Source organism: Apteryx mantelli, chromosome 18, assembly GCF_036417845.1.
Source record: "Apteryx mantelli isolate bAptMan1 chromosome 18, bAptMan1.hap1, whole genome shotgun sequence".
Classification (NCBI taxonomy): Eukaryota; Metazoa; Chordata; class Aves; order Apterygiformes; family Apterygidae; genus Apteryx; species Apteryx mantelli.
Window position 1 is genome coordinate 13,695,003 of NC_089995.1, and position 15,543 is coordinate 13,710,545.

At 37.6% G+C, this 15,543-nt stretch overlaps 1 protein-coding gene across 1 annotated transcript; it reads left to right on the forward strand.

The window, feature by feature from the left end:
* The first annotated feature begins 8,558 nt into the window (after positions 1 to 8,558).
* Positions 8,559 to 13,845, forward strand: CIMIP1 (ciliary microtubule inner protein 1). Its single transcript, XM_013952696.1, has 4 exons — positions 8,559 to 8,620; positions 9,355 to 9,436; positions 11,058 to 11,156; positions 13,690 to 13,845. Exons 1-4 carry the CDS (start codon positions 8,559 to 8,561, stop codon positions 13,843 to 13,845), a joined length of 399 nt encoding a protein of 132 aa, XP_013808150.1.
* The last annotated feature ends 1,698 nt before the right edge of the window (positions 13,846 to 15,543 follow it).

Below are 15,543 nucleotides of genomic sequence, written 5' to 3' on the forward strand. Positions count from 1 at the left end.
GAATATTTTATATTTGTATATAGAACAAGTTTCTATTAATATTTAAATACATGTCAAAATTTTACATTTACAAGTTCAAATAATAAAAATGCATTAGTAGTCTGAAAAATTTAGTGGTAGGATTATATGAATTATCTTTATATCTAAACTGGATTTTCATTAATTTTAAACTTTAGATAAAAATATATTCTATTTAAAACCAACAATTGTGTTTGGAAATTTCATGAGAGACATCTTTTTTGCATTTACTTGCATCTTTTGCAGCTATTAAATATCATATTAACACTTCTTTTCCCTTTAGCAATCTTAACAGCAAAGAGGAGAAATGAATAGCTATTTTGCATTAAAATATGTCTGCCTTTGCAAAATAAATATTTTCAGAAAAGATATTCAGTCCCACTACCCTGAATTTTCAGCAAGTCATCATCACATGCCATTTTCTGCATCAAGACACATAAACTTCATTCTTGCAACAGAGATCCTCCTTCATGTGCCACAGTACTATACATCTGCAACCCTTATTACAGTCAATAGGCCTCATAAAATGGCTGTAGGAGCTGCAGTTCTTTCCCAAAAAGTGGTTGGAACACTATGTTGAGTAGAACTGATGATTCTCTTCCTGCTTTTTGGAACAGATGATGTGTGTGCCGTGCCTCCCCAGCCCCAAAGAATACTTCATGTACAAAGTCTGATGAGACTTTATTCTAACCAACTCTCTTTGCATAGCAATGATAAAGCACTATGTACTCCACTGTCAACAATCTTAAGAATTATCCTTGTATTTATACAGTCCTAGGAAAGCTCTTAGAACCTGGGAAAAAGCAATGGTCTGGTTCTGCAATTAAGTCATCCAACATTTACCTAGCAATGCTCTTTCACTTTACCTATGCATCACTTGCATGCATGCAGGGTGGATACTGGGCACTAATTACAGACTTTCCACTGAGGATCAGCCTTGGTTGAGGTTAATGAAATAGCAAGACTTCCTTCAATACTGAGCAGCAAAATCAGGCCAAACTTCATCCCATCCTAGAAAGTACGCAGTGTAGTACAATGTATTTACACTCTTACTACCATTAGAATATCAATGTAATTTCACTCAGAGCTGTAGATATGCCAGGAAGACTGGTCTAATACAAAAAAACTGAAGATAATTCAAAGTAAATATATTAAGAGAGCCAGCAGATCACAACATGAGTGTACCAAGTGGGGGGGGGGGGGGGGAGAACTTGCCTATCACAGGATACAAAACAGAGAAAATACTTTTAATGTTTTTCAAAAAAATTTGTTATTCTAAGTATATCCCTTCTTTCTACTAAGTATATTAATGCATGTTCTCAGACAACACACCATGAAATGTATCTGAACATAGATAATAACTTCATCACGTTACAGCTGCAAATAGAAAAATCTGAACTAATAACAAATACTGTCTTAAATCAGAATACAATTAGATACTGATATCCATCGTTACTTACAATCACCCTAAAGGGAAGTAAAATTGCATGGGACTAACAAAACGATGACTTGTTTTTAAATTTACAGGAGGGTCCAGAAAGTTTCACATGCATATTACCTCAGAAACAATGTACTACTTATTCTTCCTAGCAGTGATATTTTACATAGCATTCTGGAATCAAAATGCAATTTCAACAATAATATATTTTCTGACATTCTCCAAGGAAAAATTACTAGTTTCTTCCCTCTAAAAGGATTTAGATGGAATAACATCTGTGTTGAGATTATTGTGAATATGTTAAACTGACAGCAAGTCTCTAAGGGGCACTGCTCATTAATGTTCTGTGCATCAAATTAAAACTTGAAATATATTTTTCAATCCATTTTGAATCATTTAAGCAATTCTCATGCAAAGAAACTATTGTGCTGCAATAATATATTTGCAGAGTAGAATATGAAAGCTATTAAAATGTCCTAGACCCCCTGCCTTTCATGCACAAAGAAAAAAAGCAATTCTTCTGATTTGAAACATGCACTGTATTGAGTCATAAAAAACTTTCATAGAGCGTGAAGAGTTTGATTTCAGTTTATACAATGCAACAAACTCAAAATTACGTCTTCTTACTTCATCTTTAATTCATGTTATGCCTAGGTACTCCAAAACGTATCAAGGGGAGAGCTCCGGTAAGCGTTCCACTCAGGCATTTACAAGAAATTTTTTCACAGAGCGGGCTGGAAGTTAGCAGTCATATTCCATTACCTTTGAAATCACAGTAAGGCGGCATTCTGCAAGCTTGTTGCAACTGGAGCTGTGGAACACTGCTCAGAGGTAATGCCAAAGAATAAAGAATCATACTTTAATGCAACCATGTCCTCCAATTTAAAAATGGCAAAGGCCCCTATGTCACTAGCTGAAATAGTTTTATTTAGGAGGCATGTAAGCTTATTCTACCAGCTACAATATACATGCATCTATCTGGGTAACAGAAAGAGGTATCTCATGTAAATTTTTAGTTTGAGCCAAAAACAAGGAATCTTCTCAGAAAAAAATGGAAAAACAGGTATTATTGACAAGCATCTAAATTCATTTAAGATCGCTCAAGCCTCTGAGGTACAGAAATATGCACAAAGTTGTAGCTGCAAGCACCATTTTATGACAAGAAAAGAAAACATTGAATCATAGGGAAAATAGAGACCACACTTACTGTTCCAAATCATTGGATCATTACAGCCACAGTAAGATCATGACAGTTCTAAATTTTGCTACAAAATAGAATGGTTCCAACAATGCCATTGAGTTCCATTGTTAAATGGAAATTCAGGCACTTCAATTAATGTATTCTTGATGCAAGAGACTTTAGCAGGTTTTTGGAATTAAGCCAGAGTCTATAGTGTGAATAGGAATTTGTTTATTCAAGAGAAATCACAGTAATCGTAACAAAGCACTCAATCATTCAAACTGCCTACATCTGAAATAGTATTATTAAAAAATGTTAATGAAAGATGCTGAAGTTATGTTTACAGTCTCCTCTATTAGGCTCCTGTACTTGCTATTACAAACAATATCATGGGGCAGCAAGTGCAGAACTGCCAGTACTAATTAACTTTTTTTGGTAAATATTTTCAATGCAAGAGCCTAAGCATAGATATGTAAATGAATATATTAGCACCTGAATAAGTAACTTGATTTTCAGAAGTTCTGGCATTGCTGACATTGGAGGGGAAGACGCAATGGTCAGCATAGCTGCAAGGAAACAATGAAGCTGCTTTTTCAGTTCTTAAACATAAAGATAGCAGTGCTTAGAGTGTGAAACGTAGGCCTTCAGAAATAAAACCAGAGAACATGGACTGATATACACCACTGTGGATTTACTTTAGGGCATTGGCATTCTCCTCTCTTCCTCACTACCATCATCTCCCATCAGTGCAGAATATTTGTTTGGGATTTACAGATATCAAGCAGTCTAGTCAGAGCAGTAGCAGTTGTCCCTCCAGAGCTGCCAGTTACCTAGCAAAGGTGACAGCACATCAGGAACTAATTGGACTTACTGGTCACATACTAGTTAGTTGCACAGCTCCGGCACAATTCATTCCCCAAATTCCTAGCACATGGCATTCACAGTGCCTGCACTACACAGCACTTGCATCTGAATTTCTCAGATAGAAAACAGCAGTCATAAATGTCTAGTCCAGCAGGACACAATGCAATAGCTGCTCCATTGCAAAGAGAATTACTATCTATAATTTCCATCTCTTCCTAAGAAACGTATTTCTATTACAACAGATCTTTACAGCTGTTAGTTTGTTTCAAAAGTGTTCAGAAAACAAGTACCTAATTCAAAGCTTCATTTAGTGACAAATACTCCTTGATTTGTAAGCTTTTAGACTGTAAAGGTGAAAAACAGTCATATTTTTTCATTCGTATTGTTTCTTTCCTGTTGACTATGACTGTTACTTCAGCTTATGAAGTACACTGTTGCTATAAGAACATGGGAGGAGGACAGGGTTGGAGGAAGCATCTCCCAAGCACTTCTATGCTGCTACACTCCTAGGTCTACCAAAAACTGAAACAGTCCCTACATGACCAAGATCTCTTTTAAATCAAGCCAGGCAAATTAATTTCTCCAGGTCTGTCCCGCCAGGCCACAGTATTATGTTCTGTGGTCCCCCCAAACACCTCTGCCCACACTTATTGTCTTGCATGTATATGGGGGAATAAAACATCAATAGCTTTTTTTTTTTTTTTTTTTTTTAACATCATCCAATGCTTCTCAAAGAGGATTCTCAGCTGTCCTTTTTCTGTACATTTCCAACCTGAGTGACACAGAGCTCTTAATAAGGAGATCAGGGATTTAGCTCTAATTACCATTTTGGGCTGAATAATTTAAAATAATAATTCATATTTCTGGCCTAAGAACTAACAAAATATAAGAACTCTCAAAAATCCTTTTACATCAGAAAATAAACTAACAACTTTTTATTTTTCTACCCATTCTCTGATGAGAGGCATCCACAGGAAGACTCTCGTCTCTATTGGCAAGAAGGTTAAGTGCATTATAACCTGTAGAGTTAACAAAATAATGCTGGAATTACAGATATGATCTAGGTCTGGCCTTGTAACTGAAGCTGAAATTACAGAGTAGTTGCTTTAGAGTACCATGAAACTTAAAGTATTTTATACAGGTATCTGTAGAACCATCTCAGTTCATTCAGTGGGAATGGAGATGCTGATAAACAGCACTTACTTATACAGAGCCTAAAGGAGAACAGGTTTGTTACTGGAAAATAATTTTGAAGATTATCAAACAGATAGCTATTGTATGCTAATTTCAATAGTTTTCTCCATGAATAAGCAATATACGAAGCCTTACAACATTGTAAGGTAGACACATGAGATTCCTAAAAATCAAAAATTAACTTAACTCTTGAAAATAACAAATGACATTACCAAAGCTATCATTTCATGATACAAGGTGTTTAGCAGCAGTATGCGCTTAAGATGTTTGCCTGCCCTCAGTTGCTCACTTTAGCTCACCCATCACCCTTTTCTGTCTCCACTCTGTCTGCTGTCTTAATTGCAGAAGCACAACTGCTCGTGGAATTGTTCTGTGAAACAGATTAGGAAAATGATATTATTTTAACATTTTTCTTTTTGTGCAGGGTCTTTTTAAGCCAGTTTGGTTCCCTGACCTACTTTGCAGAGCAGTCCCACCTATATTCATGCCAACGCAACATCCTAAGGCTGTAGCTTTACAAACAGTTTGACCTAGCATTATCATCCAGTGCTGCCCTTCCCCAAACCCTGCTCCATTGCCCCATCCTGTGCTAGCAAAAACATACATACAGCTGCCCAGAAAACTGAATTTGGGTTAAACAGTCTTTTTTTTTCCCCCACTTGGCTAGTTGTAATCCATATCAGTACCCCAGCTTGCTTCAACACATCTGCTGGGAGAAGGGAGGGCAGGGTCTGAAAAAGTTGACTGAAACTACTTCCCCAGTTGTAGGTGTGATGACTTATGCCAATGAAGGGCTGTCTGAAACTGTGGCCTCCATCTTGGATTCTAATAATTTCATTCACAAATAGGGATGTGGATTTACGCACTACTTTGGAAAGGAAAAGACAAAGATATAAATATATATTTCGGAAGTTCTTTAAATATCCTCCTTGGAAGACAATAGGTACCTCTGCAAGTCCTTTCTTAAAACACATTGGAGGGAAGGATCCATCATTTTATCCTGATCTACTAGAGAAATTCCTCACATTATAAGAAATTTGGGTTCAGTTCTCACCTATTTATAAGGGTATGTGAACTCATTTCACACAGGCCAAGAATGGCCTAACCATAGGGCTATATAATCTCTTTTAATATCTGTACATAGGGTGCTACTCTAAAAACTTTTCCTCTTGAAGTTGCCATGAGTAATTAAGTATTCCCTGGGCTACACTTATTGTATGACTGTAGATAGTATTATTTTTTGGTAACTATCCAATGAACATGCTAAATCACATAACTGTAAGACAGAGTGGGCCTCAGTTTCCAACCCTGCTCCAGTAAATATTTTATAAATAAACTGCGTTATCTCCTGGAACAAGGAATGGAGAAAAAAGTCTCCCTTCTCCCAGATGAGAGATCTAAACAGCATGCAGGAAGAAGCCAAACTGCAACTCTTGAGTTGCATACAGCTTGCAAGTTCTTGAAGAACTGTTTCTGTGACCTACCAGTCACTCGATCAACAGCAGTACTACTGAGCAGCTGGATAATTGGATAATTCAAATTCCCAACTGGAAGAAGTGAGCCAACACTGTTGGGATTTTGGCACTTATGGCCATACCCAGGTTAGAAAATCTAAACATTGCTCAGAGGCACCAAGACTTTAGACCTAATTCTATTCAAACATGTATCTTGAATGATCTAGTATCTACTTCAACATTTGTTATGTGCTGACAAATATTGTATGTAGCTACAACATCCAGGCTTTTGTCCGACCTTTGAATCTCAATGGACATGTACCCCTAAGTTATTCAGCAGCTTTTGTCAATAGCAAAAGTGCTCTTTAATTGTTCATTAAAATCCTTTCATGTCTTTTCTTATACTGAAAGTGTTCTAACATTGTCCTGTACCCATAAAGACCTAATAAGAGTGAAAACTAAGTATTCATTTACTACAGCCTCTCACCCGAAATATAATTCAGTTAAATACCAAGAGTGAACATTATAAAGCCCTATTTTCACAACATTAGAATACAAAGTTTCATTTTGTCTTGACAAACACTAATACAGTTTAAACCCTAGCACACAGTAAACTATGAATTTGATTGTTTTCATTAACAAATTACTTTTTTCACAGAAAGCATCAAAAGCTGTAATAAGAAGGCTCCTGAGATAAATAGGAGTAAGCAGCAGGACTTAATTAAATAAGACAAATGAGTAAGCATTTATGGGTGTGATTGGAGACTCAGCTGATTTAATAGGTAGTCTAATTATCAATTAGACTTAGAGAATCAAGAAACAGCACGTAAGTGAAATATTCTGTTATATTTGTTGGTAGTTTAATGATTTTTAGAGACCCAGAAGAGCTATATTAATTGCTATTTTAGGTCCACAGAAGGATGTTTATTTTTTTCTTATTCAAATAGGAGTTCTTTGTACTTTTAAAATGACTACTAAAGGTGTTTACAGTCTTCCCATATTCAAATATTTAGGGCCTTTAGATCCTTTGCCCTAGAGAAAAAAAGTAAATAAAAAGCTAGCAATTAAGCATTCAAACATGTTGCCTATAACTGCTCAGGTCAGGTCAAAACCTTTCTGCATTTATTTTATAATATGGATAATAATTGCCAAATGGTGTGAAAAAGTCACATTAAATATTTACAGTGTGTTTGCACAAACCAGTTTCCAGACAAAAAGAAAGGAGCCAGGGAACTATTTAAATCCATAAGTGGAAAGAGCCAGTTGGCTACATTCATTGTTGAAATGTTTTATAAAGCAACTGCAAGAAAGTAAAAGTACCAAAAATTGATGGAGAGCCAAAAATATTAATATATTGGAACACAGTGAACTTTATACAAGCTGTAAATATTTTGGGCGGGTTCTCACATATAACCCTTAAAGTATGCTCAAGGTTTGCTATACCAGAACTTTTGATATTAGTGCATAGTTTGCAAAGAATAACTTCTACTAGAAAAAGAGATTGGAAAGACACCATTTGTCACAAGGCCTACATATTTCCCACTACAATTACTAAGAGTCAGAAACTTTGGGAGTATATCTAGATGATCTAGAAACGGGAGGTAGCAAGTTAAAAATTCAAGAAATAAAACAAGCATCAGTTTCCTAGGCATTGGACACAAACAAGCTGATGCTTATCAGAACTATCAACTATCCTTCATCTCCATTACAAATGGAATTAAAAATATTACATTTTTCACCATTGAACAAACTTCCTTGCCCAGGTTTAAAATAGACTGTTAGCAGCTGAGTGTCTGGAAAGGTGTCAAACCATTTGCCTTCTGTTGAAAAGAATCTGAATAATCAATAAAATCTTGAGTTTAGAAAAGCACCTCTTCCACTGAAATAAGGCTAATTCCCTAAGCAGGAGCTCATCTTTCTATCAGATTCATTCAAATGTACTTTCCTACTGAATAGCTTTTTTTTTTTTCCCCAAAAAAAACCCAAGAAATTCCCTGCAACACCAAGGGCACTACTAGAAAACGACCAGAAAACACAGAGTGGGAGTTTTTAGCTTTTCACCTGAGAAACATCGGCTATTATATGACTCCAAGAGGGTTTCTCTTCAGTTTTGGCAGGCACAGGGTACACGCATGGAGAGGAGAGCAGGACAGAGGTGTGAAGGTGCTCCTGCGGCTTAGGCTGGGGGAGAATATGCTGCTCGGGTGGCGGCCGTTGAGGCGCCACAAGGACGCCGACCGTTAGGCGCTCGCGCCTGCCCTTCCCGCCCTTTTGTAGGCGGTGCCTGCGCGAGCGCCGTCGCCTAGCAACATCCCAAACCGCTCGCGCTCGGGCTCGGGCTCGGGCTCGGCCCGCCGTCCCGTCGCGTCGCGTCGCGCCCCCGTGGCGCAGGCCGGGCCCCCGGCGGGACATGGCGTACCGGCGCACCGGCGCGGCCCCGCAGTGCAACTTCGTAGCGCAGGACAACATCTGGTAACGGCCCCGGCCCCGCGCCTCCTTCTCGCCTCCCGGGCCGCCTCTCGCCGGCGCCCTTCTCTCGGCAGGGCTGAGGGCAAAGGAGGTTGCCCGTATTTTCTTCCACGTATATTTGTGAAGCCTGCTGGTCCCCATACTGCGCAGGCCCCTTCAGGAGACATCTAACTAACCTGACGCCTAATTTTAATTAATACCCTCCAGTAGCCTAGCCCTGAATCGTACAGCCGAAGCCGGCGAGCAAGGGGCTGACACAGCTGACGCTGCCCCAGTGCTCTGGTGCTTGCCCATACCCCAGACCCTGCGAGCAATGGGAAGTGGGGCTGGGCAAGGATGGGGATAGAGTCATTTCATCAGGTATGAAAACGGCGAGCGAATAGTAAATGGGGTTACCAGCAGTTGTATGAAAGCGTTTGGGCGTTCTTGCTTCTCGAGTCTTTCGAAAAAAGTGTCATAGCAGCTGTGACCTCCAACCACCAGTTCCGAACATAAGTGTAATTTGGGAGGAAGTGTATTCAGACTTACTGTTTCCAACCTATGGAAAATATTTTCTCATTATCTCTGAGTCACACAGTCATGAACTCGCTGTTTTGAGGTAGAGGTCTAAAGCTTCATCCTAAAGGGCTTTGTTTTAGAAAGCCTTTTCTTTTCTTTTCTTTTCTTTTCTTTTCTTTTCTTTTCTTTTCTTTTTTTTTTTAAAAAAATCTTTTCAAACGTATCTCTGTTCACTTCAGGAAAAAATACATTGCAAGCGAACTAGAAGCTGCGAAGAGATGGTCTCAGAAATGGGGATTTTTAACAACACCCCTTGAAGAGGTAAAATTGATTGGAATATAGCAACACATGAAATTTACTTGCACAGTTTACCCAGAATAATTAAATTCAACTGTTGATTAAGTTGTATTTTCTTATATCCTCATCTGTACACAAAATGAAGAGAACGTGGAAGTGTAGAAGAGTACTGAGCATGCTTTAGTAAGTTAGGTTCCCAGTTAACGAATGCAGTACTTTTAAGATGGCTTCAAAGTTTCAGTTTTCCTCTGAATAAAATATGGCAAGTAGTAATTTATATGCTATGCATATTCTGATATATTTCTCTTGATAAACATGACTTCCAATACTGTTAACAAGAACTAGATGCACACTGACAGGAAAATATTTCCCCTTTGTCTATCCATATGGTAGTTTAAAAGTCAAGGGGAAAAGGTTCTAGCTAATTAAATTTTCAGTGGGGAAATTTACAGCAAACTAAAATATTTGGAAAGAGATGTCTCTTCTCAGTGATGTTTAGATAGTAGAATATAGTAGCAAATAATGTTACATTTGAAATCATGATATTTTGTTGCTAAAAGACAGGATCAGTGCAGCCCCTGAAATAAATTATAAATACACTGGTTTCAGTGGGGTTTGAAGTGCTTAACTGCTTTCACAGAATCACTGAGGTTGGAAGGGACCTCTGGAGATCATCTAGTCCAACCCCCCTGCTCAAGCAGGGTCACCTAGAGCACATTGCACAGGATTGCATCCAGGCGTGTTTTGAATATCTCCAGAGAAGGAGACTCCACCACCTCTCTGGGCAACCTGTTCCAGTGCTCTGTCACCCTCACAGTGAAAAAGTTTTTCCTCATGTTCAGATGGAATTGTCTGTGTTACAGTTTGTGCCCGTTGCCTCGCATCCTGTCGCTTGGCACCACTGAAAAGAGTCTGGTCCCATCCTCTCGACACCCTCCCTTCAGATACTTGCACACGTTGATAAGATCTCCTCTCAGCCTTCTCTTCTCTAGGCTAAACAGGCCCAGCTCTCTCAGCCTTTCCTCATAAGAGAGATGCTCCAGTCCCCTAATCATCTTTGTGGCCCTTCGCTGGACTTGCTCCAGTAGTGCCACATCCCTCTTGTACTGGGGAGCCCAGAACTGGATGCAGTGCTTTGGTAATTTTGAAAATCCCTCCAGGCGTCCAAATTACTACCTTTGAATTCTTTGGTCCTCTAGATTTCCCCATCCATCCTTGATAACAGTGGTCAGTTAAACATACCACCCTTTGCACAGTGCTAATAGAGCTACAGCTAAAAAGTATGACAGACTCTAAGCATTGTTTCTGTAGGTGAATGTGTGTATTTAGCATGTATTAATCTTTGGTTTGTGGTCATATAAGATATATTTACACTCCTTTATAGGACGGATGATGTAACTGAGAGTTGGAATCACTCAGCAGTATTTAGCCTTTCAGCTGAAATTCAGAATTAAATGAGTTTCTAAAACCCAGAAGTACATTACAATGTCTTCTAAATCACTACAGTAAGTTGTCCTGTTTTATGTGGTAAGAACAGAATGTTCATCAGATACAGTAATGAAGAGAATGGTATAGATATCAGATATTAAAATGTATTTCTAAGGATAAAGTGTCCATTTTTTTAATGTAAATATTCTGGTTTTAGTTGATCAAAGATGAGAAGAAAGAAAAAACTAAGCCCAAGATACAGCTTCCAGAACATCTGCAGATTCGACCTGTGACACCCATAGAAAAATATATTAAGGTTATAAAATTAGATTTTTAAAATGCAATACAGTGGAATCTCTGTTAAGCAACCACCCAAGCTCTAAAAATCAGTTGTCTATTAGAGGTGGGCCTTTAATTAAAGGTCAAAGTAAATTGTATTTGAAACCCAAGCAGTGCTTTAAGAGGGTTCATTTAGACAAGGAATTGCCCTTTGGATATGTTTTTTAGTTCACAGAGCTTTCACCATACATAATCATCTTTCTGTAAAGCACTTCCTCTATACACTCTTCTGTGACATCTAGTAACAGGTCAACTATACAGCTTAGTATAGAAGAGTGTTCACAGAGCTTTTTATGACTGCTGACCATCTCTCTCTCAAATACATACATACACATCCTGCTTCAAGGCTTATCATAACCTGATCTTTCAACTACTGGTAAAGATGCAATGATTTTTCTAGCTTTCTTTAAAGCAGTCATTTTTGTTGTAATTTAAGTCCTCTTCAGTGGCACAAATTAGATTGGCCAGGAGAAGCCAGTTCTAATGAGCTGATTCGTAACTGTTTGATTTTATAGTATGTGATTTATATTCAGAGTCTAAAAGTTGTACACACACAACTGGAATGAGTGGAATGTGACCCATGGTTTGAGTTATAAATGTCCAGTCTCAGAACCACCACTGAATAGCCATTGAACTATAAAGGCAGCAAAATCACTGACAGAGAGAGGAACCTATTCATAAAGGAGGAAGCAGGATGTGGTTGCTACCAGAAAGAAAGGTTAGCCCACTTTGAGAAGACTAAGGAAACAAAAGAAATAGGAAATTCCTATTTGGTGAACTTTCCTTCAAAGGATTCCAAGGGTGGGGAGATAAGGTGAGGAAGTAATAAAAGCTTTTACTAAGATTAAATTGAAACAAAAATTAAGAGCCTCTGATGAGCATGGAAGAGAAATGAAATGGCAGCACTTCTCCCATTAGTGCTACTTGCTCTTCAGTTCTGTCACAAGCCTCAAATTTCAGTCAGTCACATTTACCTCTACTTCGGCACAGTCAGGATATATGAGCGTTACAAATCATGCAGCCAATCGTCAGCTGCTAGTGTAGCATGTGCAGCCTGGTGCATACTGAAACAGGGCTCAGAGTTTCAATTTGACCTCAGAATCTTTATTTGACAAGGAGAACAAGGGTTAGCTGTGCTTTAGATCATCCTTTACAGATTCGGACTGAAATTTCTTAAGTCCTTATTCTGAAGCTTGTGCCTTTATGTACATTTACCTTCATGGTAACAGTCATCCTATCTGTTCTTCTGTCTAGGTTAGATATATAATCTCTTCTTCATTGTCCCTTCCCCCAGATCACAAGTGGGACATGATTTCCTTCATTATCCTGCTCAGTGGGTGGCACTTTTGGCCATTAAAATTATCTTTTCAGAAGAACTGCTCCACCTAAATATCATAAACATTTTTTAATCTTGGCCAAAGAACAAAGTGAAGCAACTCTGGCAAGAGAACTGAAACATTGTTCTCTTGCTGTGTATTTCTCTACTGAGTAAGTCCCCAGATGCTAAAGTGATACAACGTGCCCAATTGAGATGATTCAGCCAAAGTAAGCACAGCAGTCAGTGAACAGAGGCTGTTGGCTTTTGTTTTGTTTCCTTTTTAGCTAGATTAGTTGCAGATTAACTTGATGCTTACCCATCTTTTAAAGCAGAAAGAAAGGGGAATGGATAAGTAGTCCTTGATGCAAAAGCCAGCTTGGTCAGTAATATCTTTAGCACTTGGCCTCAGAACTATTATTCCGTAGCTGTGTCACTACCAAATGCATTGCAGCAAGCAGAAAATTACTCTTGTTCAGAGAAGTTATCTAGATTAAAAATTATTATTATTCTGTAAGGAAAGAAGTTAAAACTAAAGCTTAGATTCTTCTCCTAGTAAAGCAAAGCATGTAAAGCCCTTAGAAATGTATTGAACAAAACTATAGATGAGCATCCATAACCCATATGTATTGAACACCTTACCAACTTGCAAAAGTGCTAATTTCTCTCTTTAGTTTTTCTTTTTACTCCAAGGAAAATAAGTAAGTATACTAACATATACTACCAAATAGTAACAGTTAGAGAATAAATTTCATACTTTTCCTTTAATTTTCCGACTACCTTTCTGTTGTTTTGATTTCCTGCTATACATGCTGATTTAGACACTAAAAGACTTTTTTAAAAGGGGGGTAAAGTAAGTTAATTACTTATTTGGAATTTGACTGTTTTACTTCTTTAGTTATTTCCCTGTGTCTTGCTAACAGAATAGGCCCCAAATTATTTTAAAGGCTTTTTAAATTATAAACCGTCCTGTATTATAAATTCAAACTTGCATGCAAATGGGCAATTTTTTGAAGTTCTTGTTTCCTTCCATTAATGTTGGTGTGTGTTCAGGGTATTAATTCATCAGATTAGATTGCATTTAAAACCACTATTTTTTAACACTAGAGCATGAAAGAGGATGTTGCATGACAGCATGACAGAAATTAACACCAAAAACTTGATCACTAAATCCTACGAATTACTTTTATTCTAGGTGAATCCATCTCCTCCGGTACCTAAAACGACCCAGGGGTTTATTGGCTGGAGATCAGCTGTTCCTGAATTGGAACTTGAACGTGGCTTTCAAATCCAAAGCTGCAAAGGTAGCTTTTTCAAGGATCTGAAGTGGCCATGTGAGCCCTCTGACTGACTTTAAGAAATAACAGTTAGGTATATAGATCCATTTGAACTGCTAAATTAACATTCTGTAGTGAACTGCTGGATGTAAACATTTATGCTTAAAAACAATTTATGTAAACATCCACAATCATTTTGGTAAAGTGTGAATATTTTAATGTAGCATTGTACTGGTTAAAGTTTTTTAAATCTACAGTATTCAGGCTGTAAATTTTGCTTTGGATTTAAAATGAATAAACATATAAAAATCAACAGGGCAAATACTACTCTTATTAGCATGAGTATTATTTTGAAGTATTTAGTGAGAATATTTAAAAAAACATGTTTTACAATAACAGAGCACATTTTTGCAATTATTTTTCCACGTAAGCCTCCATTCAAACTCAGTTTCACATCAGCTTATTCAAACCCACATACAGACTACCATGTTCCTGACAATCCCACCTTGCTGCTCCTTCCCACTTCATCACTTATCAGCATGGAATATGTTTTGTAGCATTAGTTTTCAGTCAGATCAGCAGTCTGAACTGTCTCACTGTCCATCTACTCAAGTGCCAAGGCTAGAATAAAAGAGATAGAGCACACAAGCACAGAAAGGGGATGGGGAGGGACAGAGGAGGAAGAGTAGCAGGCACAACAAATTAGCTCAAGCTGCCATGAAACTGCATCCTTACATTTGGAAATAAGCTTTTTCTACTAAAAAGGAAAAAAAAACCCTCACAGGAAAGAAAATTATCCAGCTTCCTTACAGCCTATGTACTGCAACTTGAAAAAAACAGGTGAATAAGTATAGTTAAGTCATAATTATTAAATATATTGTCTTTTGCATTGTGCATGCTTTACAGGTAGTTTGTGTAATTACACAGATGTATAACTGGGTAGATCCCAGAGGAGCTGCTTGATCAGTATAAATAAAGCACACAGATGCTGTTTAGCAAAATGCTGTTTTAGTATCAAAATCAGTTTTGGTATCAAAACAGTTTTGTGATTGTTCAATTAAATGATCAGCATGCAAGCTTCTAAGCATGTTTCTATATGTAAAAATATGATACAAGGTATTTAGATTGCTAGGAATATATCAGAAATGTTTATACCCACCAGAATTGGTGAAAGACTCAGAAACAGACTGTTGAAGTCCCTACAAGTAAGTTGATTTTAAAAAAAAAACAAAAACCAAAGTTGACCTACTACAAGTATTTTTTTGCATTGAAAACTTCTAAATCCATCCACCTTCATATATCATTTAATACATATTTTACATAAAAATACAATGCGTTTTATCAAATCACTTCTAATGGCAAATTCGTTTCACAAATATTTGTGTAGAAATCAAAAAAAGACATTAACAATGCCAGTGGCTTCTTGAGTAACCTACTAAGCATCCTTGAGGCTTATCAAGCTATCCACTCTTTGATTGAAAGATTTGTCACATGGCATTTATATTTAGCAAACTTGTGAAATCTCACCAATATCCTGTTTATCAGACATATCAGCATCACACCACATAGCTTACTGCAATATAACATGGAGAGGCTTAAAATTAAATTCTTTTCAGTACTCTACAAATGAAGTCCCTAATAGCAGGTGACCATTGAAGGTTTCATTAAAGTCAATCAAAATATCAGCAGAATAAGCATTGGATCAGTCTTGTTTCTCAGTCTCAGACAAATCTACATAAATTGGTGCCTCCTGACAGTGATGAGGAATCCAA